General features: G+C 39.8%; 1 protein-coding gene across 5 annotated transcripts in view; it reads right to left on the reverse strand.

Moving 5' to 3' along the window:
• Positions 1 to 348: 348 nt before the first annotated feature.
• FANK1 (fibronectin type III and ankyrin repeat domains 1) overlaps positions 349 to 22,912 on the reverse strand; it is a 43,997-nt gene continuing 21,433 nt past the window's right edge. Inside the window, exons 4-12 of one of the 5 annotated variants that reach the window (XM_042456354.1) lie at positions 21,927 to 22,008; positions 19,327 to 19,401; positions 17,225 to 17,290; positions 15,896 to 16,061; positions 8,412 to 8,555; positions 3,311 to 3,388; positions 3,142 to 3,186; positions 2,948 to 3,041; positions 357 to 760 (exon numbers count right to left, since the gene is read on the reverse strand). In XM_042456354.1, the coding sequence (XP_042312288.1) occupies positions 738 to 760; positions 2,948 to 3,041; positions 3,142 to 3,186; positions 3,311 to 3,388; positions 8,412 to 8,555; positions 15,896 to 16,061; positions 17,225 to 17,290; positions 19,327 to 19,401; positions 21,927 to 22,008 (773 nt within the window). In that variant the 3' untranslated portion in view covers positions 357 to 737. Of the gene's footprint in view, positions 761 to 2,386; positions 3,042 to 3,141; positions 3,187 to 3,310; positions 3,389 to 8,411; positions 8,556 to 15,895; positions 16,062 to 17,224; positions 17,291 to 19,326; positions 19,402 to 21,926; positions 22,009 to 22,912 lie in introns of all 5 variants that reach the window. The other 4 variants (XM_042456356.1, XM_042456355.1, XR_006102739.1 and 1 more) reach the window with 4 other exon arrangements.

Consider the following 22,912-nt stretch of genomic DNA (forward strand, 5'->3'; position numbering starts at 1 on the left):
TTTGCCAAGATCTGATATCCATTTGTCTAGGAGATAATCCCATTCAACCCAGTGTAACATGATTCTGAGTAGACTGGCAATGGAACTTGTTTTGGACTTTGTTTTTTAAAGCACTTTCTCATCTGTTAGCAGCTTGGGAAACACAAAATATCAAAATGGCTAACTGAGCATGTTATTGTGTGTAGGTTTGATTTTTTTAAAATTTGTTTTTAATGTTTAAAAAATTAGCTGAGATCTGGTGCTGTCAGATGTAATTGACAGTGATGGAGCTCCATTGTCAATGTCATGCCCCTCCAATCTACCTCAAGACAGAAGATTAAGACAGTGCTATCATCATTTCCCAGAGCTTTAATTGAAGCATCTCAGAAACCTTCAGTTGGCTTTTGAGGTCACATTCAATCATTAACAACCATAAACATGAATCCCCCAAAGTTGTAAGATCATAAGCACATTTTACAATCTCAGGATTAGAAACTGGATCTGTGGATCCAAGATTTCAGCCAATGTACAGTATTATATACCTCTTGCTGTACATCATTTCCAGAGGTTTCATGTGTAGGGATGCAGCTAACATATGTTTTTCTTTAAAAATTTAAAAATAACAGTCTTGAAACTGAATGGCATGCAAGCTAAGAAAGTATGCATAGTTCTAAGTAAAGATATTGTGTAACACTATGGAAGCTAACTAATATGAGCAGGCTTTCATACAAGGCAGGAAGTCTTGGAGCAGTTCATGGTCAGACAGTAAATGTAGAAATGCCTGAAATGTAAGAGTGATGACATTGTTAGAGAAGCTGATGCCCTGGGTTATAGTGTATTCTTAAAACATAATGAATATACAGTATCTTGTCAAACACAATACTGTACACTACTGTTATGGGAAGAGGTAGAAGGATAGCCATATGAGACAAGAAAAGTATGTTGTTATGAATTTAGTGTATGACTTGCACCAAAGGATACTTAAATTCCTACTGATTGCTATGTTCACCATAAAACCCGAAAGCCGTATGGAACCTAAGAACATTGACTTGGCATCGAGTACTGGCTTTTTAAAACAGAAAAATATAATAAAATACCATTTCAGTGGCAGGAAACAAATTGTTCAAATCAGAAAAGGGAAAATGATGGGTATCTTGGCTGATGAGAAGACACAGAACTGAGTTTTATACAATATGAAGATGATGCGCACAGTTGGTAGAATAATTAAAATTAATTACAGAGCTAGTAGCCTGAAGAAAAGATAAAGCATATTAATGCTACTGACTTTGACAATTGCTGTATTTTGTTATACATGTTGTTCACGCTTCAATGGATGCAAAATCTCAAAAATACAAAGAGGTTTTTTTTCCAAACACCACAAGTTCAAAAGCTATCCAATTAATAATTTAAAATATTGTATTTATTTAAGAAATATAACTGCTTAACTAGCTTTCTGTTGGTCTCAGGAGACTAATAAACTGGGAAATAAATTTTCAAGGTTTCATTTGGCCCGACTGTTCTGGGCCAGAGTTTTAAGTTGAATCAAAAAGGGATTATTTCTCTTAACAAAAGATTCAAAGCAGACATCCCTAGGTCCCCAGTTAAGGCCCTGATATCTCAAAGTCTGAAACATTTTTGAGCTGACTAATGTAGTTAGCAACCATTTTTGTCAATAACTAGCTGTTATTAATGAATATTTTCCAGTACAATTTTAGGTATATCTACTCATAAGATCATTTTTTGCTCAAAGAGACTTTCTTCCAGATAAGTGTACATAGAGAATGCAGCCCACCACAGTAATCATGTGCATTTTTACTCTGAAATACAGTGTTTAATGAAATTTGGTCTCACCTAAAGACTACAGCATTAACTTGACAACTATGTTCTATTTGCTACAGTTTGGCATCAGTGCCCCAAAGCAATTACTGTAACTCTAAACAAAATTACAGCTAATATAAAGTTGTACTCTTCCTAATGGATATACCAGACATAGGAATTCAATGGCACTCTGACAATGGTTAGGACAGAGCTCAAAGTCAATGAATGGGCAGGGATCCATTTTCCCAGTACCTCAATTCTCAGGTAGAATTGGGAATGTCAAAAAAATGTCTATACTGCTGGAGCATTAGTACAAAAACTAAAGCTCTCACATGTTTTATTTTTTAAAAAAATAAAAAGTCAGCAAGGGAGGGAGAGAGATCACCTGTGGGACCATGGCACAGGATGACTGGGATTGAAGTCTCTGCTGTGGCAAAGGAAGGAACGGACCCATGCAGCACCTTGGTGGAAGCAAAGAATTCAACCACTCTTATACCATGGTCCTGATCCAGTTATTATGTACACAAAAATGTGAATGCTGTCTGTTACTTTACAATTTTAGAATGGTAGGTGAAATCGTACAACTCACATCTAGTTTGGCTGTATCGGTGGATGCTTCCAGAGAAGCTTGGAAGTTTAGTTGCTTTGAATCCCATTTGGAAGCAGGTTACTAAATAAATTAATAAATAAGCAAGCAAACTTCATGGGCAGTTCAGACTTTCTTGTGTTGTTATATACCATGTTTCCATACCACTGTTTTCATCTTCCTTATTTCCACAAAGCCTTCATTAATGGAGAAAACATGAAACAAGTGCACTATTAGGACTAGTACTTGACTATCTCTAGAAGCACCCAGTGACCATTAATACTCAAGTACCTGAAACAAACACCACTCCTAGCACAAAGTAAAAAGACAGAAGAGTGAAATACTAGAATCAGTGCAACATTCAATATAGTTAGAAAGTGATGCTTCTTTAAAATGCAGACAAAAGTAAACACCAAAGAAAATACTGAATAAGAATCAAAGCTTGCATTTAATTAGGAAGTCTAAGAACATGCTAACAACCAAATATGAAAAAGGGAAACAGCTAGAATTCAGTCTTCAAGTTCCTACCACCTTCCTGGTGAAAAAGATTAGGATTTCATTTACTTGCTTCACACAGCTGTGTACTGGAAGATGGAGTAAGAGGAATGTTAACAGTACTCAATTGCTTTTTTTTATCTTCTATTATTGCAGCCACGGACTAAAAGAGAGAAAGAAAAAAAAATCAAATTAAGTAAAAGCAGAATTAAGGTTAATAAACTAGAACACAGGAGATGAGTTGGAGTAAAAAAGATCCATACCTGTCTATTCAAACCTCTAGCCATTTCCAGGGCTCCTTTGCCAAACTGAAAAGATACACAGAGAGAGACATGTTTAGTTTCTTCTTTAAAATGTTTTGTGGCATTTTACAAACAGAACAAGGGCTATGCAGAAAAAAAACCCAAAACAACCTGCTGTCATTTCTGTTACCTCATTTTTAATCTCAGGATCTGCTCCTCTCTCAAGCAACAGTGTAACCAAGTCTTCATGGTTATTTAAAGCTGCAATCTGAAAGCAAACACAGAAGTGCAGGTTTTATACATTTCCACAGGTTATATGCTTTTGGAGACCCTAAGGGCTTCTTGACAAAAGATAGCATTTCCTACTAAAAGATGTTTCTACATATGCCAAATACTCCAGGAACCCAGAGCATTCTGGCCCCGAAAGCTGCTTCAATGTCTCTCTATTATTTTGGGCCCTCCATTGTGACACCAGGTGGCTGTTTGCACATGCAACCTGCTGTGCTGCCTGGGGCCAGCATCACTGGTATGAATCACTTGCTCTGAAGTCAGAACAAGGTCCCCAGCATCAACCATATGGCTGAGTACCTTGTTCTGACTCAAGAGTAAGTGACTTACCACCACCACCACTGGCACTGGGGGACACAACGGGATGCATTATAAATGGCTGCCTGGCATCACAACAGAGGGCTCCAGTCACTTCTGGAAAGATCCAGAGCAAAAAATGATTTAAAAGAACATTTTAAGGATATTATACCTCAGGTTTGGCACTGAACTATCTAGACTTTATAGTTTTATCGCGTAGGCCCTGGAACAGGCCTAGTGCGTTACAAAAGGGAGTGGGATGGAAATGAGAGGTGGCATAGAACGCATCTTACCACACAGGAGAACGCCACCGCCACTGAAGTCCCCATTACGTTCCAGATGCATTCCTCAGGGACCGGTTTTTGGGAACGCTTCTAAACATTTCCAGCAAATCAGCCCCTGGGGAACACATCTGGAACGGAATGGGAACTTCCAGTGGCGGCAATGGCATTCTCTTGTGCGGTAAACTGCATTCTATGTCACCTCCCATTCCCATCCTGCTCCCTTTCATAATGTGCCAGGCCCATTCCAGGGGCCTGTGTGATAAACTTATATGTCAAGACAGTCTGCACCAGAACAGGGATATGGCCCATGCATCATTCAGACTGGTCGACATGGGAACGAGGGAATGACATTTTATTTGACCTGTGCAGAGAGGACCAAAGTCACATCCTATTACTGTTGTTGTTGTTGTTACAATTATTTCTGTCCCACCTTTTTCCCAGTGCAGGACTGAAAGTGGCTTACGCCAAATTTAAAAAATGCATAGTTAAAAGTATACAAAATACTAAAGTTAAAAAGAGATTAAACAATCCACAAATTAAAACCAGATTATAATATGCATCATTAGGCAGAAACACATGTGCATGCACACATACACCAGCAAAACAACTAGCAAGAGCCAGTGCATTGTTTCAATGAGAGGGCCCTTATACACATATGAAACAGTGAAGCTCTGCATTACCAACTGGAGCACTCTGTTAGTGGGGAAGGGGCTCTCATTCACTTCACTTTCTCACTTATATCCCGTGATTGGTCGATTGGTTGTATAAAATAAGTTTTTTCCCTCAAGGAAGAAGAATGATGAAATAGAACCACTCTGTATGAGAATAAACTGACAACTTTTTTTTTTTTTCCAATGAGAGCCAATAGTTGCATTCTGTCAGCCGGTTTTGCCACATAAGGCCTCCTGTTGACATAATGGAACATTACTACACAATGGCTGAGATCTACTAAATCAATTTGGTTTAGGTTATGCCAGGGGTTCCCAACCTTTTTACTCACGGGGCCCTAAGGGCTCCATAGGGTTATGCATTTACGACTGTTTTGTATCCAAAATCCCTGTATATTCCCTACTTTAGTCCCCCAATCCCCATTTACTGGGAAGCAGCTGTGCAATCAACAGGGGTCTGTTCTCTTGTTGTTCAGGAAGCAGTTGACTGACATTCCCACCCCTGACATGTGAGCAATCTTCCCCAAGAGGAGAGATTTTGACAGGGAGCCTGCTTCTGCCTATTGCACTGGAAACTGCTCATGGGAGGAGGTGGGGCCATCAGTCAGCTGCTTCCTGATCAATAAGGGAACGGACCTCTGTCAATTGCGGTGGCTGCTTCCTGGTAAGTGGGGATTGAGGGAGGGGTTAAGCCAGGAGTCACTGTGTATCTGCAAAACTATACTGGTCACACATTCATAACTGCCAAAGTGTATCCCACCCAATATTAGAATAGCATCCTAAAGGAAAAAAATTAAAAAATTCTAAACACCAATATTCTCACTCCCTGATTCCAATTGATGGAAGGCAGACTTATTTTCTTTCAATTCAACAGGGATTTAACAAATGTCTTTTAAATGTCATTTATTACTGAGTAGAGTTAAAATAATACAGATAACATGACCTTATTTACATCAGAGGTGGAAAACTTTCAGTAAGGAGGAGGACTTGGTAGGTTTAGTAAGTATCAGTCTTAATAGCTTAAGGATGCCTCTGCCCTAAAGCATAAGCAAATACCACTGTCATAATAGTTTGTCCTTCAGAATGTTAGTTCTGTTGACTATGTTCCTCTGTTATTCTATTGACTATATTACAACTTTCACAGTCAAACAAAAGAAAACTGTGAAGCCATCCAGAATCTAGATAATTAAACAAAAAACAAATTGAAAATGTCTTCATAGCTAGAACATAAGGTCTGACAATACAGTCGGCCCTCCTTATAGGCAGGCTTGCCTTCCGCGGCTTTGAGCTCATGTGGAAGACAAGTCCAGGCAGAAATAATGGGGTGCATACTCGCGCCGCTTGCCTCATACGCCACCGCGAGCATGCACCCCATTATTTCCTATGGGGCTTGAGCATACACTCTTTTCCCCATACATGGGGGGTCCGAAATAGATCCCTGCATATGGAGAGGGCAGACTGTAATTCTTGATATTTCTTGATGGCAGACTAGCCAAGCAGCTATCACCAGGTATGATAATCCTCTTTTGCATGAGCCTCCCAGCCTGATTCCGGCCATCAGCACAGAATAATACACATACAAATCACTCCTGCATTCCCAGGCTCACACAATCTATATAGACCCACTTTTTCCAGGCAAAGCATTCTCTGAAGATGCCAGCTACAGATGCTGGCGAAACGTCAGGAAGAAAATTTTCTAGAACATGGCCACATAGCCCGAAAAACCCACCAAAAAATATCATCAGGTACTTTATGTGAAGCAAGCATGTCTTCTCAAGTTATATTTTACATTGGTAAGGTATATTTAAGTTATCTTATATATACACCCATCAATATGTAATATGTGAGGTGGTCTCAGCCTTCTAATCTTGGTACAGGTTTTATGGGAATTGGACAGACTTGGCAAGCAGATCAATTGAGTAGTTCAATGCACTAAATCCTTAAACTGCACTACTATATTTAATCCACGTGGTCTCACAAATTTCTATCCTCTAGTGTCATGGAAATGTGCTTCTACATGAGGGATATGAATTGTAATCAGCAGTGAGAGTTTGAAAATAATGTGCAACTTCTAAAGATCATTAAAACAGCATCCCAAACACCTGTTTTTAACTGCAAAGTAGTACTTGCTTCCTCGCTCTGTGCTAACAGGAATGAAAACATGACAGAGAGCATTTTGATCTTTATAGAATCTACAAATGCAGTACTTCAGAAAGATGAATTTTCAAGTAAGAAGGAATAAGAGGACTCATCCTATTAAAAAAACATTTGAATCTGCTCAGATTATGTACTCATATACCAAACCAGAAAAGAGATTTTGATATAAAGTGCCTTAACAAGAGAAATCAAAGAAGAAATGAAGTGTTGCTTTGTAAATCCTTCCATCATCTCAGCACAGGTACAAGGAGCCCTTAAGGTGGGTAGTGCAAAAAGGGGGGAGGGGTCCTTGCACAGAAATCGCATGCTGTTTTGCATCTTGTCTCATTTTGGAAGCTAAGCAGACTCAGGCCTGAGACCATCCTGAGACCTCTCCTTGGACTGGAGACCATCAAGAAATAGCAAGGATCTCCAAGTAAGACTAAGAAAGAATTTTGTCTGCAATGCTGTAGAGCCACTGTTGCCGGTCAGTGTCGACAATACTGGGCTAGATAGACCAATGATTTTGTGAAGTAAAATGAGCCCCCAAAGAATCGCCACCTTGTGTAAAAAAATGTTCCATAGTATAAAATGTCTTCTATTGTGTGCTATCCTCTAGTATGAAGCAGCCCTTTTAACAATGGGTTCCCTTTTTACAAGGACACAATTCTTCCATAAGAAGTAGTTCATCCAAGATTTTAAACCAAGCGATGCCTTTTGGGTTAAAAATATCAACTCTGCCATGGCAGGTAAAATCTAAACATTCACTGATGACGCTTCCCTCTCCCATCTACTCCTTTTTCAACATAAACGCACTCTAAGCCTCCTGACAATGTCTGCCCAAGAATTCAAAGAATATCACTAATCATTTTCTCCATCTGCTCATGGCTGTTCAAAAGCAAGCTTTTGTTTATTCTTAGAAAAATATTTTGCCTTTATTTATGCCCTGCAGACAGAGGTCAGGGTACAATTCACTTTCATAAACCTAGCAGAGCAGTAAAGCCTGAACTTGTTAAGTTTAAATTACAAGTATCAAACCTGGCATAATTACACACTGATCCATTCAAAACATGCTTGGATATGGATATCTGTATCTGATGCTTCTAGGGAGTGAGGGGACTAAATGATATGGGCCTAAATCCTCTTGTTAATTCTAACTAGAATAGAACCATCAAGTTAATTTGCTTTCTCTACTCAAAACAATGCGTACGCTTTAGCAGAAACTAACCAACAGGATACCAGGTGTGATTAGTTCATGAACCAGGATAAAATTTTATACAGTGGGTCCTCGCCTTACGCGGGGATCCGTTCCAGATCCCTCCGCGTAAGGCAATTTCCGCCTATGCTCAAGCCCCATTGGAAACAATGGGGCTCGTGCATGACGGCGCGGTGGCGCACGGGGCGCAATGGGCGCACACACCCATTCAATTGAATGGGACGCGCGGCCCCTTCCGCCCTGTGCGCGCCCCGCGGCTTGAGCGCGTATGCTCAAGCCGCATAAAGTGCGCCCGCGTCTGACGCGGGTGCGCTGTATTCTACACACTGAATAAGACTGAGAATATAAAACTACAGTGTTACTGGGAAACATGCTAGCACCTTGCTTATTGATAGAACGTACCATTAAAGGTGTCTTGCCATCTTTATCTTTTGCATTAACGTTAGCTCCAGAATCTATGAAAAGTCTGGCCACATCTGTTTTTCCACTTAATGCACACAGCCTCATCAGTGGAGTCCACTCCAGTCCTGTGTCTTTAGGATCAACCTGTTACAGCAAGAAGTTCTTTTGTAACTTGAAATATACATTCAATGAATACTCAAATATTTCTGTTTTATGGAATAATTGCTGAAATATTACCTATCTTCAAATACTATCTTAACTGTTTGTTTCCATTTGTTTGTTTTTAATTTTGCTTCACAGAGTGATTTTCTATACCTGGAACAACCTTCTTAGTACTTTGTATATACATAGATAATTCCCTGTCCTTCTCATATTATAACTCACTTCAAAATCTATTATTTCCACAAAATATCTCATGGCACTTGACAATGACATTGCCTTCTGTTGCCAGGTAAGCTTTTCCAGTTTATAGATTCACTGTCCTTAGAACACATTTGCTTTTTCACTTTCAGCTTCTCCATTTTATTTTGATTGAAAGACTTTTCAGCAAGAAAGGTGTCACTGCTGTTATCTGCCAAATGCACAGCATGCGGCTGATCAATGTATAGTGACAAGAACAGCAGTAGTAATATTACTGGTCAAGATAATGCCTATTCATGGCACATTTCTAACCTACATTTGACATACTTTCCTTGTATCATTGCAGATGTTGTTCATATAAAATTGATGTGATTATGTTATTTAAATTAGCTCTTTTGCATTGTATCTGACACTAAGGTTGTAATATAAAGCAACATCAAATGTGTTATTAATTATTTTTCTGTATACAGTATTTAACTAATTTTCCATTTGTGTTTTTCAATGTAGATGTCATCTTGTTGGTGGTGGTCCATATTTTTAATTTGTGGCACCAAATAAGTACATAAAGCTAGTGAAAGCACTAAAAAAAAGGGAACAAAGACAGGGCCAAACAGCTTTTGAAGATTCAAACACTTTTTCACATGCATAGTTTGGGCGAAAGAATAAAAATATTTGTTTGCTCAGTCATTTGTTTTAATCCCAAGTGCAACCAGCTAATGTGGCCAATCATAGTATTCTCTTGAGAAATGAACACTTGTCCTCCCATGTCTGCCTATACTGCCATTTGCAGAGTAGTACACACAGAGAACTACATAAATAAGCATATATATTCTGTCAAACAATAGTATTCTGAACCTCTTGGAAACAGTTGTAAAAGGCAGGGAAAATGCATCACAAATAGTAAGAGGACATTTTGGCCAAGATTCCACACTCTGTGAGTAAAGCACTGTGTGAGCGTAGTTCCACTGGCCAAGATCTGCATGTCATGTTATCTTGTTCTCACTGTTAATACCATGACGTAAATGAAACATCCGAAGAATGCAAACAGTACATCTGGTGACTAGAATATTTTAAAGCAGAGATAGACGATACACAGCCTGCAGGACATACTATGCCCACAAGCAACAGACAACCCAAGGCCCTTTCCCTGGTCCTCCAAATTGGTACCACCAAAATGCCTTCTTCTCCTCCACCCCATGATGCAAGAGGTGGTCATCATTATAGCTGATGCTCTTTTAAAACCCATTATTCTTTCAAATGTAGGCTACCATCCCTTCCTCCCTCTGCCTTCCCTCCCAAAGCAGAGCTGCTGCAGCATTACCACAGAAAACAAAACATACCATAGTCCTACCTATCTCATAATACACCTGTGAGTAATGATCAGATCTGGTCTCCAAGGTTCTATCATAGAGGAAGACTCCTGCACTGTGGAATTGCCTATGTCATTCAGAGATGAGAGCAAGATTGGAGCGTCCTTCCCATTTCAGAGACTGACAGCAATAGTTGAGCTGATATCACTGGGATGAGCCCAGTGCAGATCAGTGACTCCAATATCAGTTGGATGCCAACTCTGGATATTATAGACTCAATGTGTGAATCGCAAAATAGTTTCAGTGCTATGGAGATCTCCTTCAGAGTACTGTAGAGTCAATTCACTGCCCCACTATCATCAGATCTACTAGCTTCTAGTCAACGGGGGTACAGTGTATAACTGTTCTCAGTTGCAGAGATCCTTAGCAGCATCATTCCAGCAGTGAGGGGAAGCTTCAACCTTGCCTCCATACCAGCAATACTACTCAATATTTTTGGGATGTAAGGAAAATTAGAACTTTCTCACATGGGGGAAATTGGGGGTTTATAAAGGAATTTTCCCAGGACATTTCTATGTGTCTAGCTTTTCTGGTGCACTTTAGTCCCTTATCTTCTGCACCCTTTTGTCTTTTCCCTATTATTTTATTGACTTTTTGATGATTTCTCTTCTGTTTGTTTTTACTGAGTATCAATTCCAACCGCATTTACTTCTGAACTTTTTAAATTTTCTAAATTGATTTGTTTTAAATTCATCCTGACACAGATTTACAGAGTTAGAAGGGGCATGATGGACCATCAAGCCCAAGCCCTATTCAATGCAGATCTCCAGATAATGTTAAATCATGTTCATTAAATTAATTTGCATAAACAAATTCATTAAGACGTAATCAAGCGTGTTAATTCTGTTAAAGGTATTTCATGAGCTTCCTAATCCACTTAATTTATTGTTGTTCTTTTGATTTAAAATGCAGTTCAATACATTTTTCACTGATTGGCTTATTAACTCTTGTACATCTGATGGCTTTAACTGTTGAGCATTAGCTGTGGTCATAGACTGAGGCTGTGTGGATATAATGAGCCGCAGATGCAGCTGTATATCTGATAAAATACATTTCATAAATACTTTCATAACTAAATCCTCTTTCAGGTATGTCCTGTCTTTTACCTTATGTTCTTTCCTTTCTGCTTTCTATTGCTGGTGCATTAGTGTCTTTGTTAATCCCTGTGAGTCACTCTCATTTGATGATATGAAAATTTTCTTGAATATCATTTTCCTGTTTTTTTTTCCAGAAACATGCTAGGCAGTGGTCATCTGAATGGGATTATTTTCATGTCTCACAATCTGCTGTCAATTGTACAGATTCTAATAGTATTCCCTCATTGGTTTGTTTCATTTTCTTTTCGAAGACAAAGGCACTTCATTTTTATCCAATTCTTCTGCATTTTTTCTCTGAACTCCCTCCATTGTTTCTAAGTTAACAATCTAGTGTATGAGTAAAGAGAAGACACATCTAGCTGGCAAGGCAGGAAATAATAAAACTGTTTGAGGAGGGGGGGGGGGAATCAACAGTTGTAATGAAAAGAATTTAGACTCCTGCCTCATCAGCAGGTACAAAGGGAATAACCCAGAAGTACTTGGATTGCTCCACAATGTCATAAAGAGAATCACCATAACACAGAGCCTATTATTCCCATCCTGCAGAGTCACTGCTACCATAGTCAATGGTATAAAATGCCACTGAGAGATCCAGAACAAGGGAAGCACTCCCTCTGTCTTTCATCTGGAATAGGCTACCTGTCAAGACAACTAAAACTGTGGAGTCGAAGGCTTTCTTGGCCAGCATCCATAGTTTTTTGTGGGTTCTCAGCAGACAATGAGCACTATTCAAGCAGACACTAATCCTCCTTTGCATACTCTCCCACCCTGAGGCCTGCCATTAGCAACAGAACAATACACACGCAAATCACTCCTGCCTTCCCAGGTCACACAATATATATATATATATATATATATATATATATATATATATATATATATACACACACACACACACACACACACACACACACACACACCCAACTCCTTTCCAGGCAAGCATTCTCTGAAGATGCCAACCACAGATGCTGGCAAAATATCAGGAAGAAACTCTTCTAGAACATGGCCACATAGCCCAAAAACCCACAAAAAAGCAACTAAAACTGTTTCAGTACCATTATTGTGTGCCTTCCAGTCATTTATAACTTATGGTGACCCTATGATGGGGTTTTCTTGTCATGATTTGTGTAGAAGGAGGTTGCCTTTGTGGAGATTAGGACCTTGGACTCCAGCATCCTAGTCCAACACTCAAACCACTACATCACTCTAAAAGGTAAAAAGGTAAAGGTTTCCCCTTATTATCCAGTTATGTCCAACTGTAAGGGGCAATGCTCATCTCCATTCTCTCTGCTGGGGTGTTTTGCAGCAGAGCTCTGTCAGGTTCTGGTTTTATAGCTCTAGCAGGCAAAGCCGCTGTGAGTGATGGCAAACACAGTGCCTAATGAGTCAGGGCCTCAGTCTTGAAGAGAGAGGAATCCGTTTGGAAGGAAGAGGTCCAAGTACCAGTAAACCCAGCAGCTTCTTCCTCCCCCTAGACTCCTGTAGTCACTGTGATCCTCCTCCTCTCTCTGCTGGGGTGTTTTACACTCTTCTCTCTCTCAGAGCCCATATGTCTTTCAAAGAACTAGACACAGCATATGCTGTACTGGTAGCCATCAACCCTGTGGAAATGTGGCCACACATTAGTTGGTCTTGGCTTCTTTTCCCAATCATAACATTGGAAACTACATGGCCTCAGCTCCATCAGGGATAGCCAAGAAAGATGCTCCTCTCTCCTTAACTGTCATCTTTTGGCCAATGAGGGAGAGAATAGGCTGGCCCAGCTCCATCAGGGCTAGCCTGAAGAAGAAGAGCCCTCCCTCCAGTCCATCTGCCTTGGTCCAGGCCTCAGAGGGAGAGAAGGATGCTGGACCTGATCCCCTCCCCCCCACCATTCCCTTCTCCTTTTGTGTCGTGTCTTCTTAGATTGTAAGCCTGAGAGCAGGGAAGCATCTGTTATCCCCTCTGTTGTAAGCCGCCCAGATTCCCAGTGATTGGGCGGCATATAAATAAATCCTATTATTATCATCTCCCAATCACAGTGTTCAATGCCTTTTGACCTACAGTCCTTGGATTATAGGAGTCAAATAATGACCCTGTATGTTATACTGGGCTGTCCTCTTTAGGTAAATCTTGACATCTCTCCTAACATCCAAAATATAACTACATCACAGACTCATAGTACAGTGGTACCTCGGGTTACGAAATTAATTCGTTCCGCGGCTAATTTCGTAACCCGAAAAACCTTCGTAAGCCGAATTGCCATAGGCGCTAATGGAAAAATAGCTCTCTGCTGCCCTCCGGTGGCGGAAAATAGCGCCGAGGTTTTTTCGTAACCCGAAGAAACCTTCGTAAGCCGAAACAATAAATCCCTATGGGATTTTTTCGTAACCCGAAAAATTCGTAACCTGGGTAATTCGTATCCCGGGGTACCACTGTATCATAAAGTTGGAAGAGACCACAAGGGCCATCCAGTCCAACCCCCTGCCATGCAGGAACTCACAATCAAAGCAACCCAATAGATGCCATCCAGCCTCTGTTTAAAAACCTACAAAGAAGGAGACTCCGTCACTTTCCAAGGGAGTGTGTTCCACTGTCAGGAATTTCCTTCTAATGTTTAGGTGGATTCTCTTTTCCTGTACCTTGCATCCGCTGTTGTGGGTCTTATTCTCTGAAGCAGAAGAAAACAAGGTTGCTCCATCCTCAATATGATACCCGTTCAAATACATAGAGCTTTTATAGACTTAAGATAGATGAGGAAGTAGACTTAAGCCTACAAAAGCTCATGCTGCCAACTTCTTTCTTTCAGCTAGTTTCAAAGGTGCTACAAGATCTCTCTATATACTGATTCTACAGAGTAACACGGCTATATATTTGGACTCTATCCCTTCAAATACTTAAACAGAGTTATCATATTACCTCTTAACCTTCTCTTTTCCAGGAGACACTGCACATGCTCTGATTGCTTTGTTGCAATCTGAAGTGACCCCTCCCATCATCCTCAAATTTAGCTTCTCAATATGGCACCCAGAAGTGACTACTGGAGATTTCAATGCTAGAGCAATGTTTTTCAACACCTTCGAGCTCCCTCAATTTAGGTTTGGATCCCTCTTTCTTCTTTTATCAGTCTCATTGTCTCCTTATTCTGTGTCTCCTGTTTTTCTCTGTCCTGGTCATTTCTTTAAGCCTCATCTTATATTCCTCAGTATCACTCTCACTTGAGAAATTTTTTTTCCCAAATCGTCTTTCCTTTCTTCCTTAGAGACACATGGGTTGACGGCCATCTGAACTAAAGGTTTGTGATTTTTTTTTCCTCTACCTCTAATTAGCTGCTCCACCATCAAGGGGTTAAAATTGCTCTTCAGTTTTATTTCTCCCTGTTTCCTTTCTTCTCCATTCTACTGCCTATTATGATGTTTATATATATAAAATAACATTATCTAAGACCTATTACTGCCTAAATCTGCCCTAAAAGGGGAAAATGTGTCCAGTTGGTAAGGCAGGATAGAAAAAACTGTTGGAGAAGGGGCTAAATAGATGTAACTGAAAAAGAATTCTGAGCTCCTGCCAGCCCAGTTGGTACATGGGGAACAACCCAATCGTAGTGGACTGCTCCTCCATGCTATCCTGAAAACAGAAATAATGATAAGGTTTTGAAGAAGAAAATGGACCCAGTGACAATGTGCATGGAACAAAATGAAATTCAACATGGAGAAATGTAAGGTACTGCACTTAGGGTGGAAAAATTGAATGCACAGATATAGGATGGGGGACACCTGGCTGAACTATACTACATGTGAAAGGGATCTAGGAATCCGTAAGCCTGAGGGCAGGGAACCGTCCAATTAAAAAGATTGTATGTACAGCACTGTGTAAATTTACAGCGCTTTATAAATAAAGGTTAATAATAATAATAATAGACCACAAGTTGAACATGAGTCAACAGTGTGATGTGGCAGCTAAAAATGCTAAAAATTAAGCTAAAAGTTAAGCTAAAAATTGTGTATAGATCAAGAGAAGTAATCATGACACTGTACTCTGCTTTGGTCAGGCCTCACCTGGAATATTGTGTCCAGTTCTGGGCACCACAGTTCAAAAATGACATTGAGAAACTGGAGCATGTCCAAAGGAGGGCGACTAAAATGGTGAAGGGTCTGGAAACCATGCCTTATGAGGAACAACTTCGGGAGCTGGGGACGTTTAGCTTGACGAAGAGAAGGTTAAGAGGTGATATGATAGCCTTGTTTAAATATTTGAAGGGATGTCATATGGAGGATGGAGCAAGCTTGTTTTCTGCTGCTCCAGAGAACAGGACCTGGAACAATGGATGCAAGCTACAGGAAAAGAGATTCCACCTCAACATTAGGAGGAACTTCTGACAGTAAGGGCTGTTCGACAGTGGAACAGACTTCCTCGGAGTGTAGTGGAGTCTCCTTCCTTGGAGGTCTTTAAGCAGAGGCTGGGTGGCCATCTGTCAGGGATGCTTTGAGATTTCCTGCATGGCATGGGGTTGGACTGGATGGCCCTTGTGGTCTCTTCCAACTCTATGATTCTATGATCTGTCTGTGAAAATAAAAGAGATAAAAAGCTTCCAAAAGCATGAAATGCATTTTCTACATAGCTTTGCAAACATACTGATTTCCTGCATTACATAAATGAACCTCACAGCGATACGTACCTCACAACCATCCTCAATCATCCACTCAATAACATCAGTGTGTCCTCCATCAGCAGCCCAGTGCATCGCTGTACATCCCCCAAGGTCTCTGGCTAGCCAGGAAGCTCCTTTGGATCTTAGATATTGAGCAATGTCCAGCCGTCCAGCAAAACATGCTATCATCAAACTGTAAAATAAGAATGTATATCAAAATAAAAACAAAACCACACAGGTTATTCTCTATTAAAAATACACACTAAACTAAATTAACATGAAATGAAGCATGAATCAGAGAAAACTAGACATGGTAAAATAAGAAATAGAATGTATAAACATTGCAAAACTTGGGGTGAGTGAGCTAAAGTGAACAGGAATGGGACATTTTGAGTCAGATAATTACATAGTGTTTTACTCAGAAAATGAAAATGTAAAAAGAAATGAGGGGCATTTATAGTGAGGAAAGAGGAAGCAAAAGCAGTCAAAGGATATAATGCAAAGTCTGACCAAATATATCAATAGGACTTCAGGTAAAACCAATCAATAGAACCATAATTCAAGTTTATGCTCCAAGAAGAAGAAATTGGAAGATTCTTTGTGGGAGCCCAGGAAGAAACTTATCACACTCCAAAACAGGACTTGATATTAATCACAGGCAATTGGAATGCAAAAAAAAAAAAAGGAAACAGAGCAGAATCAAAGATTGGACATTGCCAGGGAGGAATGAAAAGGCCACTATCTTCAGCCACAAAGAAAAAGAAAACTCAATGGATGGCAGATGAAACTTTTCAAGAAGTTACAAACAGGCAAGAAACATAAGTAAAAGCTGACAGAAATACAATCAGAACCCTGAATGCAACTGTTCAACACCCTGTGCAGAGAGACAAAGAGAATTAGTATAATAATCAATGCAGAGTCTTCATAAGTGAACTTATGTCTGCAGGAATCAGAATTCAATGGAATATTTTGTTGGACCCCAATTCTTCCGACAGATCAATGGTCCACTGTGCACAGTAGGAAAAACCTCCTCCAGAAAGGAAACTACCCAAGTGGACATTCTGCACAGAGGAAAATGCAGACAGAGCAGTAGGGGAATACATTTCTGATTCTGTTGGTACTGGATATGGAAGTACACCACTGAAACTTGTACACTGCACCCTTGCTTTATGCGGGGGATCTGTTCTGGACTCCCCCGCGTAAAGCAAATTCTGTGCATGCTCAAGCCCCATTGAAATGAACGGGGCTCACGCACACAGTGGTGCAGCGGCACACACACACCATGGGCAGCGCACCTGTGTATGACGTGGGCACATTCCTGTATTCTCTGATGAGATAAAACACTCTGCTTAGTACCTGTCCTTTCCACTGGAATTCTTCATGTTTACATCTGCTCCATTTTCTACCAAAATATGGGCCAGTCTAGATAGAAAAACATTTGCACAGTATTATTTTCCATAGACTAGCTGCTAGATAATACAGAAAAACTAAAATTCAAATTTGTAGATTAATTTCAAATTTTGAATCCTTTTATTAAGAAACTGTAAACTTAAGAAACCACAGTCTTCAAGCCAGGGCGACTAAAATGGTGAAAGTCTGGAAACCTTGCCCTATGAGAAACGACTAAGGGAGCTGGGGATGTTTAGCCTGGAGAAGAGAAGGTTAAGAGGTGATATGATAGCCCTGTTTAAATATTTGAAAGGATGTCATATTGAGGAGGGAGCAAGCTTGTTTTCTGCTGCTCCAGAGAACAGGGCCCGGAACAATGGATGCAAGCTACAGGAAAAGAGATTCCACCTCAATATTAGGAAGAACTTCCTGACAGTAAGGGCTGTTCGACAGTGGAACACACTCCCTCGGAGTGTAGTGGAGTCTCCTTCCTTGGAGGTCTTTAAGCAGAGGCTAGATTGCCATCTGCTGGGGATGCTTTGATTTGGATTTTCTGCATGGCAGGGGGTTGGACTGGATGGCCCGTGCGGTCTCTTCCAACTCTATGATTCTATGATTCTATTATTTATATGCTCATATATCACAACAGAATAATTTATAAATTGACAGCATGTCTTATTTCTCAAGGTAATGTATGGTTCAGAATTCTAACCAAATCCTTTATTCAGTTCACAACATTGTCAATAACTAACTAGATCAGTATTTCTCAAGCCAATATGGGACTGCAGTTTCAGGGACTGCAGCCAATCTAGGGATCATCATTTTGAAGAGGAAGTGACTATTTTTCAGTCCTAGTTCTCATTCTACAAACTCAGAACATGGGCAGAATCCTTTTGGGTATTTATGCATGCATACCCCTGTTATGTCAGCTTAAATACTTTTGGGGGTGTTGTGCAACAAAGCAGCCAGTACTTCTTTGCACAATGCCCTCTGCCTGGCAATCCAACACATCTTGGGGGTACACAAGGACACCACCACAGGAAATTACTGGCCAGGAGTCAGATCTACATCCCAGCACCCATCACTACCATTGAATAGCTGGAGAAGCAGCCTTTTTCTGTATGCTGGAGATCCAGAAGGGTAAAGGCTGCACCTTCCTCTTTCTCTAGACATCTCCAAAAAGAGGCTAGACTGCTACTTGTGAGGGATGCTCTAGCTGGATTCCTGTGTTGGGTGAGGAGTGGGACTCAATAGCCTATGAGCCATAGAATCTAATTCTATGATTCTATATTGTATTCTACAACCCAGAGGGTGCAGATACATGCACCCACCTACCCCAGTAGTAATTTGACATAGGACTGCACCAAGGAATGATCTGGCTTGCACTGTGCAGCTGAAGAAAATTGCAGTTTTTGCCCTCTATCATATGTACATTGGTGGAGCCTTATCTCCTGTGGGCCTCTGGTATGATCTGCACCTAGTCATATACTGCAGTTTGTTGTTACATTATGAATGTGATACAAAGCAAAATGAACACTAAACACAGGCTCAGTTTGGCAAATGTGGCTATAATATTTTAAATAAAAGTGCAGTAAAAAAATGTCAACCAAATTAATATATTTAAAAAAAGAGCTGAACACAATAATGCAGGCTTCTCTGTTTTCCAACCAGTGCTGTATTAGTTGTTATTGGTCAAACTCGATAATAAAAGTGTTGCAAACTGGGATAGGAATTCACCATTATGTAACACATAAGCTCAAGTAGTACAGTTGTACATATTTTACAGATATTGAAAGATACAATGTAAAAGTGAGGACTCTCTCTACTGCTTATCGCCTCAAGGGAGAAAAAACATTTTGGCAGAACTATTGGGGCCAGACAAATCACTCAGCTGTTCAATCTCTCAGTGACTCATTAGTTAACCATTCTTGATTTGAAAGCAAGTTAGTAATTTCATATTCTGATAAAAAATTATGAAGTTATTGAGAAGCATAAAGAGTTATTGTGATATGAATAGAGCACTGAAATATAAAAGCAAGCTTACAAATTGAGGTTTGCAATACTACTACCTTGTATATCCCTTCTGTGAAGCAACCATCAAAGCTGTAAATCCTAATTTATTCAGGGTGTCTACCACTACTTGCCTTTTAAAAAGACAAAGGGAAAGTTGAGTCATTATTGCTTCACAAACATTTATATCACAATTATAGTTCTAGCTTCAATACATTTCAGAAGAGTATTGTACTATCTCAATTTAAGGTGGTTATTCTGAACCATACAGCAAATATTAGGGGAGGCAAGATCTACTCCATACATAACACAAAATACAACAGACTACTACTATTGATCAGATATACTATTATCATCCCATTTAGGGTCCCTGGTACAGTGTCCTTCAAGTAGCTGTACTTTTAGCTCTACTTTGTTTAGTCTATCCTGTGGGACACTGTATTAGAAGAAAGGCTGGATATTAAACAAACAAACAAATAAATATCAGTGGAAAGCATTTGGAGTGAGCTATTTGACAATTTAGTTGCACTGATTTCAGAATCATCCCTTCAATTCCTGGTAGAGTATGTTAAGCATTCAAAAATTAATTACATCTATAATTACCTCAGTCTTAAACCATATAGAGGGTAGTAACTCCTCCAATGCCATACTATAGATCCACATAAATTCTAATAGATCAAAAAGGGCTATGTACTGATATAGCTGCAAAAGCATCCTTGATAACGTTCTTCAATTCATCTTGGTGCTTGGTATCTCAATACAGACAACAGTAGTAATAGTGTAAGCACTTAGGACTAACACCAATGCAAATGTTGACTCTGTGGTGACCAAAAGACCCTTATGAGGCATAGGCCTGCAGAAGAATCAGGACACACACATCTGTCCAATGAATTCCCATGTCCCTGCAACTGTAGTTAACTATGCTAGAACAAAGGACTTGAAACTTGCTTGTGGTATTTTGCAAGTATTGATTCTATCCACTATCACACCTTCAACTGATTTATTTTTATTATTATTATTATTCCATTCCAAGAGTTCAGAGAATGAATGAATATGTTGAGAATGAACACAGAGGTGCTAGTAATGCTAGAAACAAATTTTATACCAGAACTAGGAAATCTTGTTGCCAGCCAAGACAAAGCATTTGAGCCATAAACCCAGCCCCCACAACGATAAACACACATTTTTCATTCATGAAGGCTGCTCCATGTTGCAAGAAGACACCACCGTAACAGCACTGTAAAGTATATGTAACTGTCTTTGAACAGGCACCTAGATACAGCTATGAACTGTAACAAGTAAGTAAGCAGTGCTGCCATAATCTCTAGGATCTTTTAAGTCCTTTCCTCTCCAGTGTGATGATGCTTGTTCTCCCCTCCACTTTCAATTTCTCTCCCTCATCTTGATGTTTCCTTTTCTCCAGGAATCTGACCAGAGCCCCCCGTGGCTTCCTGTGTCTGTGAGATACCTCAGACAGTGCCAATCATGATGCTTCTTTTCTTGCCCATCTCCATGGCCCAATGGGACACTCATTAAAATAGACAGAGGGTGGAAACAAGGCAACCAGGGAAACTCAAAACACTCCTTAAAACAACAAAGACTTAGATCTTGTCAGGCAAGGTCCCTGACCGCCTTGTGCTGCCTGGCATGCAGCATGGGCATAGACATCCCCCATGCGTCATGTTCCATCCCCCTTCTTTTTCTGCCACCCTACAGTACAATATTGCATTGCACTGTGTGAACTGCCCTTTTTAAATACACCGTGAAAAAAAGCATACAAATATTTCCCAGCCAAAACACACTACAGTCATCCCTCCATATTTGTGGATTTGATTTTTGCGGATTTGATTATTCACAGATTTCATTAATATGTTCTCTCTAGGAGTATCTAGGTCCTCCAGTGCAACTCTGTGGTCAACTTTAACTAAAAGTTGCACTGAAAGACCATTTGTAGCTACTCCAGTGCCATTCTATGGTCAGTGTATGTTGGACACTGACCACAGAGTTGCACTGGAGGACCTAGAGATTCCTAGAGAGGTGTCCTTCAGGTAAAAACATGGTGTTTTTGTTATTTGCAGTTTTTCCATATTCACGGGGCTCTTGTTCCCCTAACCCTAGCAAATATGGAGGGACAACTGTATACTCTTTCTTGGAATTAAAGGTTTTTTTTTCCTTCTGGTATATCCTTTACATTCTCCTTGTCATCTATTCTCAACTGATTTTTTTATTCCAGTTTTGTTTTGCTTTTTTTCACCTTGCATTGCCTACCAGGAAAAGCACTCTTGATCCTTTGGTTGTTCTTCCATGGTAGTATTCTCACACTTATCAAAACACAACTGCATTGGTCCTCACTGCCTTTCATAACTTAAAAAAGTATTGTTGCTTAGATCCAAGGCAGAATGGTACTGTTATTGCCCATACAAGGGAGATTTACTGCTCCTCTATCTCAGAATATATGTAGTACTGATTTGGGGAACAGTATGGTAATTCACAATTTGAAATTTGTCACATTGAGCTTATAATGAAATATGCAATTCAATACTTAGACAACTAGGAAAGCTGCACTTTGTGGCAGAGCAGAATTCATCATGCAATTTACACTCTCATCTGTTTCACTGTTATATTATATGAACACTTTAAAATATGATTCATTTTTCACCTTTTCTGAAGAATATGAAGAACTTCATCTACATCATCCCTGCTTACTGCACGGTGGAGTTGGTCTCCACTCATTGGTTCGCCTGAAGTAAACAAAGCAAGAAAGTATTTGTAAAACAAATTAGACAGAGACTCGGCTGATATTTTTCCAGCTACTAAAACACTGTTCAGCAATATCCAAGTTACAAAATGAAACAAAAAAGTATGTATTACTATTTTTCAGTTAGCCAAACTGTTTATGTGATAACCTTTTGTATATCAGAAAATATTGGATTATTTATACAGTTGTCCCTCCATATTCACTAGGGTTAGGGGAACAAGACCCCTGTGAATATTGAAAAAACCGCAAATAACAAAAACATTGTTTTTCCCTGAGAGGACACCTCTCTAGGAATCTCTAGGTCCTCCAGTGCTACTCTGTGGTCAATGTCCAACATACACTGACCATAGAATGGCACTGGAGTAGCTACAAATCGTCTTTCAGTGCAACTTTTAAAGTTGACCACAGAGTTGCACTGGAGGACCTAGACAGTCCTAGAGAGAACATATTAACGAAATCTGTGAATAATCAAATCCTCAAATTTCAAAGCCGCAAATATGGAGGGATGACTGTAGATGTATTTTTAAAACTTTGAGACATTTTCCAAAATATTAATAATAAAGTGCAACCTACAAAATACTATGCACATCACTAAGTATCTGTACTGGATTAAAAGTAAAGTAAGTCAAGGCATCCACTAGGCTACTTATCAGGTAGCCTTGGTAGTTGAGCAACTCATTCATTTTTCTGCCTCTACTAGTTGCAATACGGTGATAATAAGAACATCAAGGTTGCATGACCAACTAATGTGGAAGTGCTAAATACACACAAAAAAGTGGTTGTACGCTTTTATTTTTGACTGACTTTTATTATGTCTCTATTATGTCTCCAGTCCCATTCTAGTAAGGATGTAATTCATAATTAAGTTGCTTCTCGAAGGTACCAAG

This window comes from Sceloporus undulatus, chromosome 3 (assembly GCF_019175285.1).
Source record: "Sceloporus undulatus isolate JIND9_A2432 ecotype Alabama chromosome 3, SceUnd_v1.1, whole genome shotgun sequence".
In the NCBI taxonomy this organism is placed as follows: Eukaryota; Metazoa; Chordata; class Lepidosauria; order Squamata; family Phrynosomatidae; genus Sceloporus; species Sceloporus undulatus.